The sequence below is a fragment of the Pogonomyrmex barbatus genome, unplaced genomic scaffold, assembly GCF_055798465.1.
Source record: "Pogonomyrmex barbatus isolate J1 unplaced genomic scaffold, ASM5579846v1 scaffold5, whole genome shotgun sequence".
NCBI classification, from domain to species: Eukaryota; Metazoa; Arthropoda; class Insecta; order Hymenoptera; family Formicidae; genus Pogonomyrmex; species Pogonomyrmex barbatus.
The window spans coordinates 5,863,950-5,889,569 of NW_028297149.1; the positions used below are offsets into that span (position 1 = coordinate 5,863,950).

The 25,620-nt window shown below is 38.8% G+C and overlaps 1 protein-coding gene across 2 annotated transcripts in view; it reads left to right on the top strand.

Moving 5' to 3' along the window:
- The window catches only part of CARPA (Carbonic anhydrase-related protein A), a 144,645-nt gene that overhangs the window by 63,042 nt on the left and 55,983 nt on the right, over positions 1-25,620 (top strand). For both annotated transcript variants that reach the window (XM_089082152.1, XM_089082153.1), the window contains exon 2: positions 2,132-2,179. In XM_089082152.1, the coding sequence (XP_088938278.1) occupies positions 2,132-2,179 (48 nt within the window). The remainder of the gene's footprint in view (positions 1-2,131; positions 2,180-25,620) is intronic.

A 25,620-nucleotide genomic window follows, 5' to 3' on the forward strand; every position in this document is an offset into this window, starting at 1 on the left:
ATCACGTGTCTCAATGGTCGGAAGGTAAGACAGAAAGCGGGAAAATCCTGAGATAATATTTATCGTAAAATCCTGAGATAATATTTTCCGTAATAAAAATTTCTCGCGAGAATTTATTGTTATTAATATATAATTGAGAATAAAAACAGTTTTTGCTATGGTTTTGTCTGTTAGTAAATGATACATAATTAATAACATAAGCCAAGAAATAATATCTTGAATTTGATTAATATATTTAAAAAATAATAAGAAAAGTTATTGACACTTAAAATCCTGCCTGATCGTGCACTGAAAAAAATAATCTTGCAGTCATAATGAAAATTATGTAAAAAATTGGCTTAAATAATTAAATGACTGGCGAGATTGCAAAATATATATTTTGTATCAAATGACAGAGATAGAATTTGTATTTGAATAATTTATTAAATTTAACAAAAAAGTCTGTGGTGTCAGATAATAGTCAGTTTTATAAAAGTGACTGTGTGATATTTGATTATGATCTTTTTTTGCACATATTGTTAGACGTTACCGTTATAAATTCTGTGTCACAGATAATTTTCTAGCAGATATAAAAAGCTGCAATTTATTTTAACTGTAGCATTTAAAATTCTTGAGTCATCGAAACACTTTTTTGATCGTGTAATAAACTTAAATCTATTATTTATTCGAAATTATCTATCGGGTCTATATAATTTAAATATATATATATATATATATATATATATATATATATATATATAAAGCTATATAAAGCCAATTTTTTAGCAGATAGAAAAAGCTGCGGTTTATTTTAACTGTAGAAATATTTTTTTGATTGTGTAATAAATTTATCTATTATTTATTCGAAATTATTTATCGGATCTATGCGGCTTTTTATATCTGCTAGAAAATTGGCTGTCATACAAATTATGTATATATATATATATATATATATATATATATATATATATATACACACATATAATATACTTATTTTTTGATTTTTTATGATATTTTTTCATACATCCCCGAATCGCGTGGTGTAAGGTTGCTGGATACTTCACAGATTCTACATATAAGACTTACTGATGCGTAATTGCGCAAGTTCAATTACGAGACCGCGTGCCTGTCGGTACCATTAAGGTGTACACTGTCTAATTAGTGAGTATGTAATCCGATGTTGCACGTCGTGCACGTGGATAAACATGCGGCGCGTCAGATATTATAGACACGAGTCGGCAGTCCGTAACGGTCAATGGATCATAAACGCTGAAACATAGTTAGATGCCTATAAATATCCGCTTGTGGAGCCACCGGAGAGGAAAGTGGAGGAGCGCTGGAGAAATGAATCGGGATCGACAATAGAAACAAAGAGGGAGAAAGAGAGAGACAGAGAGTGAGAGAGAGAGAGAGAGAGCAAGGGTGACAGAGTGAGAGAGAAAGGGAAAAGAAGAGAGAACGAACGAGAGATCCAGGATAGCCCGAGAAAGTTTTCCAATTTGAAGCAATTAGTTTGCAGTACGGCGTTGGATGGCATGCATCCAGATAATCGAATATGGGTCAGCGTCTAAAGGGGGATGGGGGTCGAAGCTACGATCGGGGAGATTGTCGAGAGAGAAAGAGAAATAGGCAGAGAGAAAGAGGGAGAGGGAGAAATAGAGAGAGAGGAGGGAGGGGGAGGAGGAGGGAAGGGAGGATGCGAGTTCCTGGAGCATGTGCACGTGCGACCACGAGGGGGGGGTTGACCTGTCGCATTTCTGGTATGTTCGACGCGTATAAAACCACGTGGCACAATTCGTGGCTGCCTGCCTTAGAATTCTGTCCCGCGGTAACCGATTGATCGATTGTCCCCCGATCTACAACTGCAATTGATCGATGCACCGGCCGGCCGGCCGTCTTCGGACGGATTCGTGATAGAGCTCTAAAGTTTTCCGCCGATACGTATATGTTTGCGGGCGTCTCTCTCGGAACCTCGCTCGGGCGAGACGTACGAGAAAGAAAATTGCGATTATCGCCGATCCGGAAGTGTAAACGCGTACGCGCGTCACTATGCCGTAATTTAGAATTGTTTGCGCGAATAGAAAGTAGTACGTGATTACCACTTTGGAAATAACATTTTTACTGACGTTCCCCTTTATGTCTCTATTTACAGAATCCGAAGCCAGCTGGGAGGAATGGTGGACCTACGACGGAATTTCCGGTGAGAATGACTTTCTTCCTTTATTTATAGAGTTATTATTATTTACGGAAGAAAAAAATTTATTACGTTTCGCGAAAGGCTTCGAAAGTCTGTGTCAGACATTTGTGAAACTTATTTATTCATTTGAATTCGGTATAATAATGATGCATGGAGCGATATGTGAATTTCGAAATTATCCATAGTATTACGATGATGTAATGGACATTTGTATCGTTTATTTATATCGTCGAGGAATATTTGTTGTACTCACGATGCTTTTTCGTCCCCGTTGCCGCTTTTACGTGCTGTTGCGTGTAATTTCCCACGTTCTTCATCTTTTTTTTTTTTTTGATATTTCCGACTGTCGTGCGGCGTGATAGACAAAGTAGAAAACTTAACTGGCCCGTTCCACCAAGTTTGTTCATTTCGTGCAAAATTCTCGCAACTACCGAATACCAAGGCTCGCGCGACGTTAATAGCAGAATTAATATTATCCCGTGGACGTAAAATATACTACTCGTTTAAAATTAATTATATGACGCACAGTATCCCATGCGAGAATTGATCTATATCGTAACGTATCTTCCTGCTACTGTGACGTGAAGTCAACTGTTTGTCAAGTTATAAAAACGCGTCTGCGATCGATATATCAGACAAGCCGTTCGCAAAGTGATCCCTATTAAATTCCCGACAAACAGGATACAAGCGTTTCGCGAGCTCAGCCGGTCGTGCGGCTTCCTAATTTTCTTAATTTTAAGTTACGAGGCCATCGAGTGCCTCCGGGCGCCGGTGAATTTTTTAATCTCGCACCGTCCCCTTCGCCCACCGTCGTAGTTTTTATTAAAAATAAGGCGAGCGCGCGCCGATAAGACCTGCACCGCGCTGGTCCGGGATCTTAAATTTAGTGTTGTTCCGCCATGCGAGCCAGCTGCCACACGAAAAACAGTGCCGTATACTCGGGCGTTCGCATAAAACGCCAAAAATTTCTGTTGCACTCCCCCCCCCCTCCCCCTCTGCAGCCGGCCCGGCCGCCCCTCGCCGTTTCTCTTCGATCGCGCGAACCCTACGAAATTCCTCTTCCAGCCTGTTGACGTTCGGGGAGAAAGTTGTTGATCTCGTTTCGGAATTTACGGGCGCCACAGAATTTCGCCATCGATTAATCCGAGTGCCGCAACGAAATTAAGTCTGCTCCGCGAAGTGCCGGTAATATCGTTATCACGAGCGAGATATTCTCGCGGCGACAAACGCGAAACTTGTCGCGTTATTTTTTTCCCCTCCCCTGCTATTTTCCATTTTGTACGCTGACCTCCGCGTAATGAGGATTTAAAAAGAATGCTTGAGAGAAATGCGAGAATCTCGTCTTAAAATGAAAAAGAACGCATCCTCTATTATCATATACCGCGACCGAGGTACAAAACGTTATTTGTTAATTCACTATTATAGTTGTATAAAGTTGCGGTGTTCAGCCTCACGTTTTATTTTGTCTTCTCACAAATTTCTTTAGAAGGGAATTTGTTAGATATATATATGGGACATTAATAATATTTTTTTTTTACGATTATTGTACAGTCGATCGAGTCGCGTTTGCATTACGTAGAATTTCTTAATGGAACAGTTCGTACTTTAGGTACACCGGGTACATGGCCGAGTCGGCTAGGTGACTTATTACCGCGATCGGTGGTGGGCAGAAGTCGATTTTTAGGGTTCACCGGTGTCTCATATCGTGGGCAGATGGGGTTCTCGTTTTACAACCAATAAGCGCGCGCCCTCGGGCGCGCACTTTGAACTGTCATTATGTACTCCACTTTCTCGGGATTTATATAGGGTTTTCCTCCTAGAGAGTTTACACGGTGTCCCCTTTCAAATACGAAAGTTCTAATAAATTTGGAGGCGTGATTTTTGATAAAAATCTGATTACTCCTTGTTCCCCCTTTTTTTTTTATTAAATTTTTGATAACCATCTTTTCGCATCGATTTTTAGTTGAAAATACTACGAAAGTACTCTTGAATCTACAAGATTGCCAAAATAAGATCTCATTTCTACGCGCTTCAGCGTCTGTGAAGTGTAATTTTGCTGGAGGCACATTATCACACAATTTAAAATTTTATTAACGAAAATTTAACTTTAAGCAGATTGAAGATGGAAAGACGAAATTATATTTTACATGATTTTCTTAATAACCTTAACAGATATGTTTCTTTAGCGTTGCGTAGTACGTTGTTTTATGCGAGTAGCAACATGGAAGGCTGCCAATTTCACAAAGTCTACGCGAGCGCAGCGTGCATGAACAATTGCATTTCCGCGTGTATTTATGCGACAGCGGAATAATCTGGTTACATTACAACGCAGATTGCAAGTTGAGCACTTATGCTTTTTTCGACCTCGAAATGCGCCGTCGCGGCAACCGCGTTTACGGAGCGGCTCTGATTTTATGAGCGACGTGCTGTGTAGTACATGATATATCTTTGATTCCGCCTCGAGGGTATTCGAGCAAACTGCTGGCTGAACTTTGCTACCGTTGTTATATTATAAATGTGAGACGAAGGAAAAAAGAAGTTTTAAGATATATTGCTTCGATTATTCGCGAACATGCCGCGTGTTCCAGATTTACCGCCGCTTCTCTTCAGCTATAGACGCTGAAAAAAAAAGACAGTGTAGAAGTAACTAATTTAAAAAAACTTGACGGCGCCTTCTATGAAATTGTATTGCTATTTTTTAAGCTATTAGAAATTTTGCCAATATTTTATATTTTTTGTATTAAATTACTATATATCAAACAAGCGAGATATCCTACACTCAAAAAGTGTTGCAGCTAGAATTCCAGCTATTCCAGCTAGAATTCTAAATATTATAGTTAAAAATAAATCGCTGCTTGTTGTACCTGCTAAATAAATCTTCTATTGTACATAGAATTTATAGCAGCGATATCTAACAATATATGCAAGAAAATTTAAACTCAAATCAAATCAAATTACACTCGTTATGTCACTCATCGTTATGTCACTCAAAAAATTATTTCGTTGGTCCAGCTAGAATTCTAAATGTTAAAAATGTTTAAAACATGTTTAAAAATGTTTAAAAATTTTCTTACGAATGCAAGATCATTTTTTCAGTATAATTTTCTTTTCAAATATATTTTAAGATCATTTTTTCAGTATAATTTTCTTTTCAAATATATTATCTTCGTTTCTATGATGAATTTTAGACGATTACGGCTAATAAAAAACAGATCATCGTTTGGATGATTGATCAAGAAAAACTGGTAATGGTTTGCATCAGGTGCGTCACGCAAAACTAACAGTATATTTTAATGCGAACTGGCCAGTTATGAGTATGAGATTATCCAATTTCAGAAACATTTGAATCAATCAAATTCTTGATATGTTTAATCAATAATTCAAATCGTTTAATCAATAATTCAAATCTCGAATTGAAATAAAAAGTTTTTTATTTTTTTCTATCTTTTAAGGACGGAGATATAAACTTCTTATTAAGAAATGTCGTTGTCTGTATGGTTGCTTTTGTATTGCTAGATGACTTTAATGATGATGAGAAACTTTCGATTTTTTTATTGATCATAACAACATGAACAACACACTTGTTTATATTTTTACATGCCTACACATTTGCTATCTCACACTTTTACACACGTTTGCTTAAATCACCACATCCCTACGCCCACACAATTCTTTTTATTCTTTCACACTTATTATATACATATTCGTATATCTACACATCCGTCATTTTCTTATATATTTATACTACATATCCCTATACATCTCTATACAAAATTACACCTCTATATAAAATTTCACGCAGCTATTCTTTCACATAATCCATGCATCTACGCACCTTCATATTTAACAATAAGATATTTATATGATTAGATAAAAATAAAACTATCGTAATATTATTGTTAAAGAATAAATTTTATTTCTTATATTTTAAATGAAAGAAATATTATTTTTCTCTAGTATTTTATTATATTTTTAGCAGCGCCAAGTTTTTTGTATTAAATATTTTTTTTAATTAAATTATTTCATTTTGTATTGTTTCCTTTTTTATTATTTTTATTTTCCTTATACACTCCAAGAATATACTAGATTTCTCCTTCTTATTTTGGAGAATTCTTTTTTGAAAATATTTATGAAAATATTATATATATATATAAGTATATATTATATATTTATGAAAATATTTGTGTCGAAATATCACGATTATAGTTATAATATACATTACAATGTAAACATTACATTATAATGTAAATATTCCAGAATTACAATTATATTCAGCTAAATTAAAATGTTATTTGATAACTGTACATATTTATTTTAATATTGGAATCATAATTTGCGTAATTTTTCATATCTCATTATTGTTTTCGTAAAAAATTAAAACATTATGTAAGAGCCTTTTTTTTAATGTAACATAATTCTCTCAATTAAAATAAATTGACACTTTTGCAGGATAATTTTTTTCGCAGGATAATTTTTTAAAATAACATTTTTATTTACTAATTTTTTACGCATACACACACACACACACACACACACACATTTATGTATTTATGTTACACATCCTTTTTTTTACTTTTCTTTGTAAGGTAATTTTTTGCATAATATGAGGAATAGCGGTTGCGGAAACAGGATTATTATTCGAGGATTATTAGGATTGCGAATTACGACAGAGTCGATGTGAATCATCGGACGAATAAAAACGCCGGCAAGACGGCTTGCGAGAAAATCTTCGCGAATGCGGAACTTTTCTACGGCGACCGGATTAAGCTTGGCGCGCTCCCGGTCCTCTTTTACTCCGTCACGCAACTGGTAGCATTGGCAGCACCCTATTACTTGACGAGCAGTTTCTTAAGAAGAGGAGAGAAGCACTACGGAGGCTGCGGATGAAATTTTCGCGGTAAAGCGAGAATATGTCTTTCCAGCTAAAGATGCTGAAAAATGCAACGCGTTTCTCGGGGATTCTCGTCCTTCAGCCACGCGTTGCACTTTTAATAGAAAGTGCATCGTAAACCCTCTGAAAAAAGATCGTTTCAAATTTTGATGCAAAAAAACAATTCCTCCTCATGATGACGTAAAACGTAAACATTTATGCGAAGTGTCTGTGGCATAAATATTGTCCAACTTCTTGTTGTGGTTACATCAGAGTCTTTTGATATTCGATAGCAACTTTAAGACGCACGTGGATGTTGAAAGTCGTGTAGAATATGTAGGGAGCTTGATGAATTTAACTTACGGCGGATCGAAAAATGGAACGTTTCTCTCCGGTAGAAATTGTGAATGGCCTGTTTCCTTGTCGTCCAAATATTTACCCAAATGAATGGCCTTTTCAAACTCCCGGCGTACCTGGACCGAGGTTTGCCCGCTAAGTTTTAGGTAGTAATTGAGAGTGCCAGACTACCCGGATATTTGCACATCCGCGTTAAATCACTAACATTAATGTATTTATGAAGGAGAAGTTAGACGAATCTCCATGCAATGCGATAATTGAAATTACCGCGCAAACCAGTTTACTAGCGGAGAATTGCGGGCTCCTGCCATTCTAAATATTCGAAAGCCTTGCAATATTTGCGCAACTACGCGCCGAGAGAGTGCTCGCTACGACAACTGGAAAAATAAGTAATTCCCTCGTTGCAAAAATGAATCAGCTCTCGGGCTATAAATGCGTTTTTCTCACTGCGGATTTTAATCGAACGCTCTCGTCGAGTTTAGATCAGAAGTGCACTAGCGATATTGAATATAATTTTTTTTTGCTATATTTTTTCTACTATTCGAAAATGTAATTTACATTTTAACCGTTACCCTTTTTTTTTTTAATTTTCTTCAACAGTTTGATAATAAAACTGGGAATTTCTTGAACTCTGCACTCGATACGGTCCTTTAGCCAAATTGCGGAGTTGTCCGCTGTTCAACAAGCGTGAAATGGCTGGACTCGACGTTTGGATCCAAACGTGAACAAGGTGGACGGAAATATCGAAATACGAAAGCAAGCGCCGAGGCAATTTTACAAATGGTTGCACGAATACTGAATATTTTTCTAACAGCCGAACAAAGAATGCTGCGTAGCTTCACGTTACTAAAATAAATATATCTATATATATCTACGCGAAAAACAGAACGCGCTTGCGTAATCACCGTCACAATTTTTCAAGGACTAAAAAAATTGTGTAATATATTTGTGTCAATAATATGAATATATAAATTTATTTAATATAACATTATCTTTAAAATCCAATTTTTTTATAATAAAACAAAAAAAAATTATTATTCACACTATTTAAAAGGACTATAATTTTATCTGAAGATATCAATTTGAATTAAACTTAATAATTGATAAATGTTCTTGTAATTTTTATATTAAGTTTATCTCAAATTGGTATCTTTAGATTTGAATAAGTCATTTCATTTTTGACATTAAAATTGGAGATTTACTTTGATAATTCACCCTTTGTAAATCGGGACCAGTGCTTCTCTAAGGCATAGTATATAGAACGAAGATCTTTGATTAAAATAAGGATTCTGAATATTTGATACGAATCTTCCAACCTCTTCTGAAATATACACAGTGTGTCCTGCAGGTCACTTCTGCAGTACCATTCGTACCGGACATGAATATCTTGCGGCGCTATCTTTAGGAAGTTAAACAGATATATCGTATGCATTTCGCATTGCGTACTAAATCGGAATCCTCGATATATATATATATATATATATATATATATATATATATATATGCGGAACATATAGAATTAGGAATGTGCTTAAAAATCGCTTGATAAATTCTTTCAGTTCGGTGAACTCTCTGTCTCATCAATAACGACAAAGATGGATTTTCTCTTTTACGAGATAACATTTACAGGGCAATTTATAATTTCAGACAATTACACATCCCAAGTAATTGTTTTAATGAAACAGTGAAATACATATTTTAAACACATAATTTAGTAAAGTTTAACTATAAAAGTTGAAATATATAACTTATATATCTTCCTATTGTATTTCTCTTTCTATTTTATTACATCTTTTAGATAAGATAAATTATATTTTATTATATCATATATATAAATTATATAATTTCGCTAAATTCATTTCATCTAAACTGCACATTTAAAATATGTACTTTGACGTGGGAAGCTTCAAGATTTTGCCGCCTAGTTTCCGGTAAGCAAGTCGATCATTTGGTCAATCAAAGTTTGCTGGAAAGCCCAACTATTCGGCCTGGCTGGAGATTACCAGGCGAATACACGCCGTTCGCCGTAGCCGTAGGGAACGGCCACTCGCGTGCGTAAATCCGGATTTCTACTTGGCATAGCCGAGCATACCGCGGTAATCAAAACCGTCTCGCGCTTACATATGCAGTAGTCCACTTTCTCGCACGCCATCTCGGTCCTGGGAGAATGCATAGTGTGCATTATTTAGGGGGTGGATGAAGAAATGGGTTCTCCGGCTCTCTCTCTCTCTCTCTCTCTCTCTCTCTCTCTCTCTCTCTCTCTCTCTCTCCCTCTCTCTCTCTCTCTCTCTTTCTGTGATTAAAGTGTTTATCAGATCGTGCCTGATCGTTTAACTTCGTTGTTCTTATTTTAGAGAAAGGACGATTTAACGGATGAAATTTGATCTAATTACGTAATTTTAGAGATTATGAATAAAGATGGAATGCATAACAGAAAAACTTATTCGATACGTCGATACGACGTATCTAGAATGATTTCTACGAGAAACCACATAAATTTGGACTTCTTCTTGACGAGAAAAGCAGCGAAAAGCAGGTGCGCGATATTCGCGCTTCCGGAATGGGAACGACGCGCGTTAACCAAATAAAAATAGCGTGCCTTCATTTGTAAAGTGACATTAGGTCGCGTCATAGCAGCACTCTCGTGCTATTTTGATATTTCACAGGTAGAAAGTAGAAGAGTGATAGAAAGCTCCCTGCGACAGAGAGATAAACTCGTAGGATCGATACATTATGATTATTTATGAAACGCCGCGTTTCTCCGAAACGATGGATTTTTGTAAAAACGTAATTCTCGACCGAGAGAGGAGAGAGCGCAGCGCGAGGGTGAGGGATGGCTCCCGATAACGTGATTCATTGGAAATGTAATTGATTTCGCGGCGCATGAATATTATTTCGGATCGCGGTATATACCGCGCACCCCATATGGCGCGGCATCCCCTCCCCCCCCCTGTCATTAATGCAGGTAAAATGGATCGCGCTTTTCGGCGGCAAGCGTAACAGCGTCATAAAAATTCTCGCAGGTGAAGATTTATGCCGGCCTTTTTGACCCACTCTGCCATTCCGCAGTAAAATGATGTATTGATCTCTCCCATGACGCCACGCCACGCCACGACGTCGTGTCGCGGGCTGTAGCGTTTGCGTCAGGGTCAACGAAATTTCCACCGCGATTTATGATCAATGGGTCTGGGTCGCGGCAGGGGTTGCGGATTTTAGGCGCGCGCGCGAATTAGAGCGACATTTTGGGTTTCGCGACAACGGGACAAAGGTCAATTCGTAATACGTAAACCTATGCGCATCCCTCATACGCGCTTCCGTATACATGCAACATATATCTCTCGTTTTCATTTGTTTCGAAATTTTGTTTATGCGCCAAACACGCGTGATATACGCTGCTTAATTTGAAAAAAAAAAAAAAAGATTGCACGGCTTGTAATCTCATTTCTCTCTCCTCGTGAATGTCCGTCGATTTGTACCAGCGATAGCGATAAAGCAGTGCGATAGCAGTAAAATTTGTGAAATTGGATTGTGGTTGACACACCTAACAGTGTGTAAGAACACTAATGAAATCCTGCGGTGCGCGGCGATGCTTCTGGGATTGCCGACAGACGGGAATTTCTCGGAATTTCACTAATTTGCGAAATGTCATGGAATTTGGCCACGTGGTCATACCACACGTGTCCGATATCTGATCGACTAGTTGCCAAAGCTAGGGTCGGTTTGTGCACACGTGAGCTTTTAGCGGGCAGAACGTCGAGGACGTTTCAATGGCGACAATCTTCTGTTTAAATCTATATTTATGTTCATAAAGCGTGAACTTTTTTATATGTTCTTATTTTTATAAAAATATACGTGGTGTCCCGTAAGTCGAGGTAATCACTTGGGAGATGAACGGAGACTCAAAAACAAGAAATAAAATTGATATAAAACGAAAATGCATCGTTTTTGAATTGTTGTTATTTTTACGTTGAAATTTGAAATTGTTTTGCTTTCGAACTTTTTTATCAAAATTGAAGAAGAATTGATGATCTTTATGAGCTTTATAACATAATTAAAGTTAAATACAAGTTGCGAGCTGTTTTAGCACTTCGTCGAGATACAACCCGTTTAATATCCCTTGGCAGAAATCAAGCCCACACAATTTGCTCTCATGGTGCATTTTGGATAGAGTGTTAAAGCAGCCTATAACTTTTACTTGACTTTAATTTAACGTCATAAAAATAACTATCTCTTGTTTTAAATTTTGATAAAAAAATTCGAAAGCAAGGTATTTCAACGTAGAAATGGCGATAATTCGAAAACAAAACATTTTTGGATCTATGTTCATATCAACTTTCTTCTTTATTTTTAAAGCCTCCATTCATTTCTCTCCCGAGTGATTGACTTCGACCTACGAAATATCTTATATATTGAAAAACTATTATTGGACACATTACGTGATTCTTATCTATCTAAGAATATAACTTGGCTCTCTATTTTAAATGAGTCAATTTTATTTACAGTTACACAAGAGTGGAATTATATTGCACGTCACGTCTTACGTAACGATCCACATACTCGGCAGTGTGACGATGAAGTTCCGGGCGCGGATTAAATCGTCGCTGTCGCTGTCGCTGTGCGCGAATTCCGACGCGAGAAATCAAGTCTCGGATAATTAACAAGCCGAATCGAAAACTTCTAATAGCTTCCATCTCTGGCTGTACTCTGCGGGATTAACGAAACGAGTCTACGCATGCAGAAACTTCGCATGAAGCGACGGTCGGCGATGTTGCGCAGAAGTTTCTGCGAAGATTGCAAATGTAAGTGCGGCACCTATATATCGGCGAAATTCTTGCATCGTTGCGTTTTAGGTCCGATGGAATCGAACATTCGACGCCGTGAGTTAGTCGTAGGTGAATTCAAATCAAATCTCACGAGCGCCGAACGCACGGTGGTGTGACGGGTTATTACCACGCACGCCATGCCCGGAAATGAAGTGAAAGCGGACACGCAGCAGCGATCGGACAAAGATCGATTTATCTTTTTGGTGATAATAATCCAATTGAAGTAATGTTTCGATGCGAGGAGTGGATTATGGGAGCAAGCGACGAGTCTCCGAAATGATTTATATCGCTTACATGTCCCAGAATTTCCTTAATCGCGAAATAAAAATCAATAGTTATAAGTTAATCGAAATAAAAAGGTAAAAAAAGACATAGAAGTAATATTGACATGGATAAATTAAAGATGATTTATATTAGATATGTGTATTAAATGTTCTACAGGCTTTTGGCCGGTAATCTAATTTTTATCACTAATCTAATCTTCACTAAATCTAATTTTTATTTATTTGGTGACATTAACAGAAATAAATTATATATAGATATAAATTATTTTATATATATATATATATATCTGTATTTTGTATTTGAATTAATCGACATTTCTACATTTGTCATAAAAAATTTAAGCGACATTCTGGGAATTGAAAGTCGGCGTAGAACGGAATGTGATCGAGGGAGAGAATAACTCTTTCTGGCTCGTCGCGTTATCCCTCATTGATTTTAATCAAAAGGTGGAAACAAATTGGCGCATAACGCGACGTCGCGTGGATATTTCAGCACGTGGTCGGAATTTGTTGAGATACGTAGACAAACTAAACCGGCGGCGGCCGGTTGAAACAAACAAAATACGATCCCGCGCGGTTTTTGCGGACCGCAAACGCAATTCAGGGGGAAGGGCTCGTCGTCCCGTATATTTTTCCACGTGCGGTTGCGCGTGAATCTCTACCACGAGACGGGGGAGGGGGATGGGGAAGAAAGGGTTGGAATTAAAGAAGTGGAATAAATATGCAAATGCCGGCTATTTTCCATCTTTATCACTTTGCGCTGAATGCAAAGCGCAGTGACTTAACTGCGCGCGCGGCGCACAGGTTGCGAGATGGAAGAACAAGGAAACGAGGGGAGGAGGGGGGGGGGGGAGGGGGTGAGATGGTGAAAATTTTCTTTTCTTTCCGCGCTGCGTTCGTTGTCGCGTCTCTAAAATGCTTGTGGTCACGAACGTAGAGTAAATTGGACGCCGGAGTATTAAGGAGTTTATTTCCAAACCGAACTTTAAATCCATATTTCTGGAGAGCGGAGGGAACTACCTTTCCCTCCCTATTTTTATCTCTTTCCTTTTTTTTTTCTCGCTGACACGACGGTAGATTCTGCGTTTTCTTTTAAATGGATGGACGCTGGAAATAGGTTCCTTTCAATCAGCGAGTCAGTCGATACGGTACGATTAGAAGCGCGCTCTTAGGCCGAAAGTAAATTTGTCATATCGCGCGCTCGGCGCGCGTATTTTCTAGAGGGCCAGATTGCGATGGTGGAGGATAAACGGGCGGATAAAGCCGACGTATGTGCTATCAATCACGTTGCCGTTGGTTGCCGTTGTGCATCACTCTTTGCGATGAGTAGTCACTCGCAGGCGACACAATCGTGTCGTTATCGCGTTACACACTGTGCCGTTGTGATTTACGCGCGATATCGCATCTTGACAAGTTTTTACAAAACAAGTCTGTCGCGCGCAACGGTTGTGAAATATCTGAGTGTTTCTTGTACACATTTTATGTACACGAAAAAAAAATTAGTCTCTCACAAAAAAAAAAAATATGTTCATGAGCAGGAATATTATTATCTTCTTGAAAATTTTATTGTCTTGATTTTGATTGAATTTGATTTTGGTCGATGCAAGTATTACTTTTGTTTAACTCAAGATTAAAAATTATCTGTATGAAGATTATAATATTGTTGCTTGCATATGAAAACATCTGTCTACTTGCATCAATACTAAAATTTTTCTAAGAAAAATCTAACAAATTTCTAATAATATTTCAGATAATATTCTTGCTTATAAATGAGAATATATAACCTTGATTTAAGACTAATTTTTTTCTGTGTACAAATCTTCCGTTCACAACCGAGATGAAACTCTTATTAAAAATATCGAGATTTTTATGGTACATTTGTAAAAGGTTTGTAATTATATAGTGTAATATATTATCAAAACAAGAAATTTAAAGGCAATCAAGAATCAAGCGCTGTTAATGGTGCGCAAATATTTGACAAATATATTTTTATTACATTAATAATCTTTGAATATGATAATATGTACGGAATAAAATAAATAAGATAAAATCTGACATCTATCCGTAATACTGTTTTCACCATGGGATTTCAAGTTTGATCATTTGTTTTTTATACCGTTTATTGTATTCCATTGATAACTTAAAAATGAGTCGAAACGTTTGAATATATTATCATATTCAAAGATTATTAGTGTAATAAAAATATATTTGCCAAGAATTTGCGTGCTGTGTTAACAGCGCTCTTAGTTGCCTTTTTTTAAACTTTTTGTTTTGACATTTTCAAGAGCCTTGTTATTTTAGTAACATATTATATAATTATATATTTTAAATAGACTTAGCGGAGGATTCTTAAAATCCGTGCAATTTTATTTTTAACTTTATTCAATAAGTGCCTTTTAAAATAGACCTTTTACACCCCAGCCTGATGTAATTTCAGATTGCAATTAAGCGACAAGATCTTATTATGCGTTTTATTATGCATTCATCCAATTTTAACCATCGCGAAGCAAAATATGGACCGTAGCCGGCAGATATCGCAGCGAACGTGTGTGACGTGTACATCGCACGATGGCCGGCGATAAAAACATATGTCGCCGGCGCGTTTAATTAGCACTCTCGCCGGTTAATATCCGACCTCGCGACCGCGATATGTTCTCCCCCCGGCCGAAATTCGCGGGCGAGCGTAAAGCTACCGGAAGGTGTTTTCTCGACGCGTTTATGGGCTTTTTGTAGGCCGGAACGACGCGGCGCGGCGGTGCGTCCCGGAATTACGTGGAAAAATATTTCTCGCGCGGGGCTCGTTCCGCCGTTTCAGGAGAGGAACGACGGAAAGCGGCCGGAGGGGGAGGATGAGAGGCGAGAGAGAGAGAGAGAGAGAGAGAGAGAGAGAGAGAGAGAGAGAGAGAGAGAGAGAGAGAGAGAGAGATAGCGCGCGCGCGCGGAAGAGAGGAGTGGAGCAGAAAGGCCGCGCACAGAGATTAAACGAAATTATTTAAATGCCGTAATTTAACATCCTGACTACCGGCGACCGGACGATGCCGCCGCTTGCTTCGCAGGTGTTGAACATGCATGTATGCATAGAATATGTTTCCGGAAAACCGACTCTGCTCCAGTTTGGTGTACCGGTCCGGTCGGTCTATCTGCCGGCTGGCTGGAGTGCGTGCATACTATTACTATAGCGACGCGCACACTCCCCCCAACCAATAGGGATGAGATGGAAAGAGAGAGAGAGAGAGAGAGAGAGAGAGACAGAGAGAGCGAGAGAGAGAAAGAGGAAGAGAAAGATTACGCGACGCGTGGATTTCAAACAAACGGGTCTTCGCGCTCCTGCACTTTCGTTATGCGGTACGTGTCTGTTTATCAGACGGGGCTGCGTCTATCTTTCGCCCTCGCCCTTCGTGTACAGGAAGTTCTAATTAAACGGGGAAATTAACCGCATTCGCTTTCACCGATACCACGCGCCGCTCTCAGATTTAGAATCGCGATTGCAATACGGTAATACTTTCTTCCGCTAAAAGTTTATACTTCGTCGTTGTTTTATTTCAGCGCTGCTCAAAAGTGGCCGACGACCTTCCGTCGTGGAATTTAACCGTGTGGTTTTTAACGCTCAAGATAACGCCTCAATTGCGCGACGACGATAAGGGGGGGTGGCGGATAGGGGAGGGAGGGCTTATTTAGCACCAAAAAGCGAATGTTCTTTTCGTCCCTATGCAATTGGCGATGCGCCAGCCAACGGCCGGGGGGTTGGATCAGATTAAAATCGAAACGTGTGTTAGCACCTGTAGTCCAACGGCTAATGCCCTATCCGAATTCTCACTTCGTAAAACTTCGGACTCCCGCCAGTTGTGGCATAACGACGGAGGAGATGGTAATAGCCATCGGGCAGCCGATAATAAAGTATACTTTACGCCAACGTAAAGATTACGGCGTTTACAGTCCAACGTCCGGGAATGGAGGGTTTATCTTCTTCCTGGGATTTCTCTCGTGAACCCCCGTGTCGGCGGGGATTTAAGCCAACTATACCCGGTCGATTCCGACCCGAAACGTAAATGGGCAGAGCCTGAAACGAGTGATCGCGTGATTGATTTTGTAACTGACGTAGATAGAATGCATGGCCGGTAATTACTGGCGAAGACTTCTCAGACCTTGCAATCGTGATAGCGAGAGATTTGTCGCGGGGGGGGGGGGAGGGGTTTAAAGCGTCGCGAAAATACAAAAACGCCCGTGATATTTTTTTTTTTTTTTTAACATTCGGGCTTTTTACTCCCAGAACTCTTTAAGGATCTTTTTACAAAATAAAATTCGAAAAACAAATTACCCGGTGAACTGGATCTTGGATGTCTATACAAATTCTTTTTATCATGGAATTTATATTTAGCTATGAATTCAAAACAGTCGCTTTATGTCGCGCCGACTTTTAACTTTTAAACGGATCTGAAAAGCGCGGCAGCTGAAATAAAATCGTTCCGCTCGATCTCGAAAAATATCCGTGCATCATTCCGTCATGTGCATCTTGCAATCGGGACAATCTGATTCTGCCGAATCGATTAATTCACCGTTCCGGATTTTTACGATCCGCGATACGCGAGTGCCGCGCGGCGATACATTGTGCGGAGGAACGGTAATAAATGTCTTTATGCGCGGCTAGATTTAAAAACTGGAAGCAATAACATCAGTGGCGGAATTATGCTCTTGGAAAAGCAAAAAAAGAAAAAAAAAAAGAGCTCGCGAACGAACGGTCACGCGACAGGTGCTGTACCGTTGATTGCGAGGTTCTCTCCCCGCCGTTCATACGGTAGCGTGGATATTCAAATGAAGCCTCCAGCTATCACGCTTTTCAAGGAATTACTTGCAATATCACTGATACGAGCAATAAAATTACAGTTGCCGGGGGGAAAAAAAGTGTTCGCGCTCGAGGGTCTGCCTTTTTTTCCCGCCAATGAGATTGCCGGCTGGTAACTAAATGTCCTTTTACTACGAGCTTTGCAATCACGCGCATAAATCCACGCGTACGTACGCGATCGTAAATCGTAAAACGTTGTGTAGGAAACCAGTCGATATCGGCAAGTAATAAATAAATATGTCCTACTGGCACAGATGCAAACTAATAAATCCGCCGTGTCTCCAAGTTAACCGGTGAAATTTCGGTCGATCGCAAGCTCTCGCAAGCGTCGTAATGAAGTCGTCGTCGTCGTCGTCGTCGTCGTCGTCGTCGTCGTCTGACGAAGATACAAAACAGACAGCTGCGTTATTCACACGATGCTCCGCGTAAAAGCTTCGATTAAACTTCTACGAAGAGTAGAAGCTCGCAGCCCGCTTCTCGTATACCTGTAAACGCGAATTAGCCGACTTATCTTAGACGGAGAAGCGGGAACTTCGAGATCGATCGTGCGAGCGCCAATTCAAGCCCGCCTACAAAGTCAATCGCGAAGAAGGGATATTTCTTTTTCAGTCAATAATTTATTATCTGGAACAACTATCGACGTTTAGGAATTTCTTTTAATACAAAGAATATTTATTTTTCCTTTTTGAAAAGAGGCATGTTAACAAAATCTCGAAATGTTGAAACCTCTTCTCCGCGACGTTGATTGTTTCTCTCGTTGTGCTTACCTCATGAGCGACTATCATCATAACAATCATGTATTTTGACAGTTATGTGTATATACACTGAGAGAAATGTTTGGTATGAATAATAAAAATGTTGTTATTGACGTTAAAATTGTTATTTGTTGTTATATAATCAATTAAACCGTTGACTATGCCAATATTAATTTGTTAATTTATTAAGTAAATCATTGATCATTTGATAATACAAATCATACATTTATTTTGTATGATATCCGCAGATCTTTTAAAAGTTAAGAGTTAAAAGTAAAAATAGAATATATTATATATTTTTTTAGAATATATTTTTTATATTATATATATTTTTTATTTATTCATTATTTATTATATATTTATTTAAAAAATGTTGGATTAACTTAATATTATACCTCAATATTATACCACCATATATTATACCATTCTATATCACATTTAATAAAAATATTTTCTACTATAATAAATTATTTTATTGAAATTATAAAAAGAAAATTTATTTTGTAATTGCAACCCAATTTTATTATTATTATTTATAACATGTGAGTAATCAAATAAAATTGTGTTATTAAATCAAAAGTTTATCAAATTTTGCTTATTTAACAAAAAAAATATTATATTTTGCTATTTTAATAGAACTGTCTAATGACAATTGGCTACTTGTGAATAATTTTCTTCTTATGTTACTATTAGTATAATTTTTTTCAGTGTTTCAGGAAGTTATCAGTATAATAATAACAGTTAATAAATTAATTGCAAGCATTTAAGCGTTTTTAGTATTTGCTTCTGCAAGAATACTTTTTTACTTTTAGATATATTTAAAATTGTTTCAGATAAATTTTACAAAACATTTTTATAATATTTTTATCGATAAATATAAATAATATTTGATAAATCTATAGACCAATGAAAAAAAAAATCAAATGAAAAATAAAAAAACCTCAGGAAACATGTGGCGAAGCGCTTGCTCGATAATGTTTTAATAAAAAAAAAAAAAAAAGGAAGAAATTATAGATATTAGATTACAGAATTTAATTTATAACTGTCAAAAGTCTTATAAAAATTGATTGTCGCGCGCAATTGCAAAATTTATCCACGTGACGTTACAAATCGCGGGCTGTTTACGATCATGATCGCGCAGCGTTTCATCGTCATTCGTCATCGTGCGTGTATCATGCACGTTACGCACTATTCAGGACTGAGTGCATTACCGGGTTACAGAAGCAATTGGCTTGGTTAATTAACGAATTTACAACTGCGCCAGATCGATGGCAGATCGACGGTATGTCCCGTGCACGGGCGTGAATACGAGTCGTGGCGATATCGTTATCGCCGCGTATTAAGCTTCGGCAGAGCTTCGGCTTGTTCTACGTTGCGTCGCAAATTACATTGGCGCGAGAGTATCGCTAATTGCGCACTATTTTCCGACGCGTGTGCGTTACCGTCGCGCGTTCTTTTATCTCGGCTCGAATTCACCTTGGAACGGATTCGCATGCCGGGCCCGGGCGCGATGTAAAGCGACGAAATTGCTGCTTCGCGTCGAAGCTACGACTATATTTATCCGCCATTTTGGCGCGTTGATTAGCATAAATATGAATGTCGGGCCGCAAATTTTCGCGCGCGCGCGATGACGAATTACCGAAACTGTAAATGTCATTATATTTATAATGGCGAAAACTGACAATTTGTTCTGTTTTCCCGCGGATTGAAAAACGGCCGACGGTTTGAAGTTCGTTTGCAAATCTCATATGCAAATTACAATTTATATTGGCCGCGGGGGAAGGATTCTGTTATTCCGGTATGTTTTCCCGGGCATCGCTTACTAGATAGCGGTAATCTCTTTGTTTTTCTAAGATAAACATCAGTTTTTTTTCTAAGTCTATGAAATCAAGAACTTGATGTCACAAAGTAAATTATTATAATATTATACGATGAGATATTATGATGATTAGAATCAGCGTGTGATGAGATAATGATTTTTTTGTTCTTAAGAAACGTCAATTTTTTTTTTGAGGTCTGTGAAATTAGGAATTTAATGACATTATTATAAGATTATGATTAAGATTAGTATATGAGATGATGATTTAAATAAATTAAATATTTCGCCAAATTTCATTGCCAAATTTTCGTTTCTCTAATAGTAGATACTCGATCGCCTTAGCTAGTATGTATTATAGCCGTGAAAGATTTTGAAGCTAACTCGATTTTTTTCAGAACTCGATTATTCGTAATGGTGGGTTGCGCGGCTGCGAAAGCTGATAAAATTTTCAAGTCCCTCGAACACCTGACCTGCCGTAGCAGTTGTGTGCCGATGAGGGAAACTCGTGCCCGTATTTTAGCTCGATGCATTTTGGATAAGCTCGTAGTCTCCCTGGACTACAAGTGGTCCATTAGCTTAAGTGAAATATAAATGAGTTCTGACTTTAAAAATAACAAGAAGACAATTACAATCATGGGTCCATCAGTATCCCGTGTTTATCTGGCACGAATTCAGTTTCCGGCCTCCATAGTACACGGCCCATAAATTTGCGGGCGCGTATAACGTATAACGATTGCGAAATTTATATTATTCCCTCGCATTTTTCGGGATTAATAATCCCGGCGAAACTTTCGATTTTAAATCATTGTTTCTATAGGATTTGCGCACAATCGCCGTTGCTTGAGTAAACTATTTCGGTATACAATAATATAGCGACCCTAAGCGACGCGAGTCGAATCGCGCCATACAAATTGAACGTGAACATCGAACGCGTACGTGAGGGGGGGGAGGGTGCCCGCGATAGCCTTCAAAATCAATAACGTGGCTTTTTAATATCTCGTCGCGCGTGACAAAATATTTCACACGGATATATTCGAATACTTTAATCGCGCCGGGATTTACGCGCCGTAAATCTCGCGAACGATGTAAAATTTAATTCATTTGCCCCGAGCCCAGTGCATTTTTCATCCTCCAGACTAAACTTGTTGCCCCTCCGTCCCCCTCCCCCTATCCCTCTGCCCCCCTTTCCGCGGTCGGTCGTTAAATTGGTTGTCATTACGACGAAACGCCAAATATCGGATGCGTGCACGTGCATATGAGATAATACGATAGTGTAATATTGAAATTAAATGTAATTGTTACGTACGTGCGCCCTGTCCATGTGTGCGGGGGGGAGGGGAGAGGGAAGAGGAACGCGCGCGCTGGACGTGACGTTAAAATAGCATTACATTATTACGGCGTGGCGTTACATTCTGCTCTGTGTTATCATCCCCCCCCCCCCTCCTCCCCGAAAATCCTTCTGAGCCCTTTCAACAGGGTTTAGAATGCGAAACAGTTCGTCTGCGAAAAGTGCGAAGCGCGAAACTAAACATTGCAGCGACGCGACGCGACACGTTGTGCATCGACAATTTAACACCCCTCACCTTGCGACGCATCCCTCTCGGTGGCGCAATTCGGCGCCGAAATCCATTTATCAGTTTGCTTCTTGTCGCGCGTGTGTCGCACTTTATCCGAGCGAAACTACGAAGGCAATCGTTTAACGCCGATTTCGTACAAGTTATACTGCTTGTAAGCACGCGATATTCGGTTTTAATCGATCTGATGGCGGGATGAAGGCGCCGTACGATGCATTTACTTTCTATTTCGCGGAATGGGAATTGCAAGACCATACCAGTCTTCCTAATGGCTAACAGATTTTTGAAGAGTTAACATTGAGATACATAAATCAGAAAAAGAGACCGTCCTAATTTTTTGTTTTTTTTCATATGTGAAGAAGAATTTAATTATAAGTTAGCCATTTGATGTCCTTAGATCTTTTAGATTTGAAGCGCACAATTTCGCGCTACAGTGACTTTTATAGTATGAGAAGTAGATGTAGGACGCGAGAGATATGGATGATAACCATTTGGGAGTCGCACAACATTGATTAATACCGTCAACGCGCGGTGAAAAGCGCAAGGTCTTAAGCGAAAAAGGAGCAACAGAAGGAGACTCGGAGAAACGGGCGGAAGGCAAGCAAGTGAAAAGCTCTAACAGTCCGTTGACGTGTCCCAACGTCGTTAACTTCAGTCCCGATATCTCCCACCCGTGGTTCGCCACTTTTCAACGTCGGTTCTCCCATCGATCCGATCCGCGACTTCACGCATCTTGCGCGCATCCCTTCGGCTACTACAAATTTACCTGCGGCACGCCATCCCGCCGCGCCGCAACGCGCGCGTGGTGAAAAACCATCCGCGTCTCCCCTCCCCCCTCCCCCCCCGGGCTTTGGAAAAATATGTATTTCCGTGCGATCCTCCGGTCGCGCCGGGCTGCATTACCGGGGTTCTCTCTCCTCCGGTTATCGACGAGCCCCGATTTTCGAGGGCGCGTAGGAGGAATTAGAGATACGGGGAACAGAGTTGTAAATCTACGGGGTAGTCCAGAGAGATCCTCCCTGTTATTCCTGGATCTCTAGCCGAAACAAGTAGAGCCTTTTTGGTGGCACAACTCTTTTCCTCCAGCATCTTACACATTTTTATATATATATATCTTAAATCTTAAAATAATAATTACTTAATTAAATTGAGTAGAAATTCACTGTCACGTGTATGATAAATTTTCTATGAATTCATTTCTTTGGAATTATTCGTGTTATTCTCGATATTTTTATCAAGAACAAGATTTTGAATTTTAATCGAATCTGGGATACGAGTCTGGGACACCCCGTGTATTAGCATCATAGGAGAGGAGAGAGGGGGGGAGTGAGAGAGAGAGAGAGGAAGGAGGAGATTTGATATGTTGAACCCGCGGCAGGGATGGCTTAGGATGAGAGGGTTGGGGATGACAAACCGGCAGGGTGCGAAGTCCAATTAAGATGTTTTTCAACGGTCGGGCTTTAGTCCGCAGACATTGGCGTATCTAGGCACCACGTCATCCTCGGCCTACCGCGAGAGGACTGAATTCATATGCATACATGAATACATTTCGCTGTTCCCCAATCAACCCATTGGGGACCCGACTGCGGAGCTATTGTCCACGGGCTGCCGCGCAGCGTGGGCAGGTATTTTTTTGGGACATTGTAGAATATCCACATGCTAATGAACGACCGTCCTGTTTCTCCGTTTCGCCCCTCTTCCTCAATTACGCTTCTCGTCATAATCTTCGGGGGATGAACGCGACGCGCCTTATGGATAATTTGATAATGGGTACCTTGATTAATACATCGTGGTAGATCGTATAACGCTGCGAATTATTCTGAGGAAAACTGGAGAAATCCTGAGGATATTCCTCGGAGAATATTCTCGGAAAAACTCGAATATTGATCCTGAATGGTAATTTTGTTCAGATTATAGGAGTTCTAGATTTGGCATTTTAATTGAGCAAAAGATTTATAAAATTGACAAAATGTGATTCATAAAATATTTATTTTAAATTTACTACTTGAAGATATTGACATAATATTTCATATTTATGTCTGTTCCCTGCATACGTTTTCATGAAAAATTAATAAAGATGATTGAATCAATTGATTAAAAACAATTAATTCCTTTTAACCTTTTAAAATATATTGATTTTCTTATATTGGCAATTTCTAATAGATTTTATATGTAGCGAATTTCTAAAATTGTTAAGAAAACGAAGAAGTAGTAATAATAGTTACACTTTGAAGTGTAATATCGTTCTGTATTTCTTTTTTCGATTTTCTCGCGACGCGAAATGTTCTGTCTTCGATGATATCGTTACTCAGGAAGTAGTTCGATTCGATTTGTAAAGGACGTGACGTCGCGACGACATTGATTAATTATACAACGGCAATTAATTTGGAAGTGATGCGACAGCTTTAACGACATCGAAGCCGAAGACCCTCGAGATGATGTCATAATCCGTGGACAATAAGTCGTGAATTCTTAATATTTGATCCCTATAGTCTCCCTTTCATTAATCATGATGGATGTAAATGTCATTTTAAAGAGCGTCGTTTTAATGGCGATCTGCTTTGAGAGGTGTTTTTTAATCACAAAGCTGAACAAGTTACATCGAGCAATATCTATTTTATGCCCCCTCCGATATTATAATATTGAACAATGTCGCGGCTAATCGAGAAAACATGAGAAAACATGAGCGGAAATTTCGAATGATTATTTGATTGGAAAGTGTTTAAATCGAGATACATGTGGTCGATTCTATATTCGAATAAAGAAGAGGAATATTAGCGATCGTGATTTATTTTTATCAGAAACCGAGATCACCTCGAACGAACGAACTGCAATGACCCGGCCGGTGCGAATGCCCTCTTATCGTTCGTGAGAAAAAATCGCGGGAAGTGGGTCAAAGGTTGCGCCCAGCAGGTAGAATAAGGGACTAATTCTTTCCGGCTTTTATACAAACTTCTGTTATCCCCTAAAGGAATCCAAAATCGCGAATAAATCTTGTTGAAATACAATCTAGTTGAAAAAAGAACTCGACAAACTTATACTTCAAAAATTTTATTTTTTTTTTTTTTTTAGATTTTATATATTCTAAATCTGCTTTGATTTTTTGAAATTACTAAACTAAATATACAGGGTATTTGATAATCGCTTGTGTGTAGGTGGAGCGGATTACATTGAGCAGGAAAGTCCTGTACTATTTTGTGATTTTAGTTAACAAAAAATTAATGACTAAATATATAACGCCAAATAAGTGCGTATGTACACAAAAAATACAAGCGTGCAGAGTAAGATACGTGCATTTTTGATTATTAGATGTTCGAAGGTGTAATCTACAAATAATGCGTCATTCGCTTATAATACATACCTCCAGACATCTCGCCGCGTTAATTATCAAACACCCTATATAGTAATAAAAGTTTATGAAAGATAAATTTCTGCTTATCTTTATTGGATTATTCTGTGTACATTAACAGTTGAGAGATCTTTTAAATTTTTTCAGCGCGCTTCTTCCAATTAATTTAATTTTCCGATGTATATTAATCCCCTCGGGCTGATGAAATTACGTTTAATCGCCGAGACTTTTAGGGAAAGAAAAAAAAAAAAGAAAACAAAAAAAATTAAGAGACAGAGAAACTTTCCACATCCCCCTCCCCTTTTCCCCCTTCTGAACGAACATTCATTCTGCTCTTATTACTAATAATTCTTATCACTCTTCCTTTGAGAGTCTCCGTTATGATATAAGCGTCTTAACGATCTCGAGAAGAAGCTGGCGGCTATGAAGAAAATAAAATCAAGCATCCTCCTCCAGGACTTCCACAACTTATGAAGGACCTCCGGGCCATTATATTCCTTATATCGGCGACCTTTCGCCGCCTTCGTGGCAAAACTCGGGCTGCGCCCGATGGTCGGTCGCGACACTTTTCATGTTCTCACAGGAGTCGATAAATCTTTCTCCCTTTCGGTAGAAACGAGAGTTTTCCCGAAGAGAATCGAGTACCCACCGTCAGCCAAGCCAGTCCTCTCCACGATATATTTTTTACAGTGTGCTGGAAGAATTTTTACTGTTTTCCGCCGCTGAGCTCTTTTTCACTTTGCTGCGGTAGTGTAAGCATCGACGAGTCA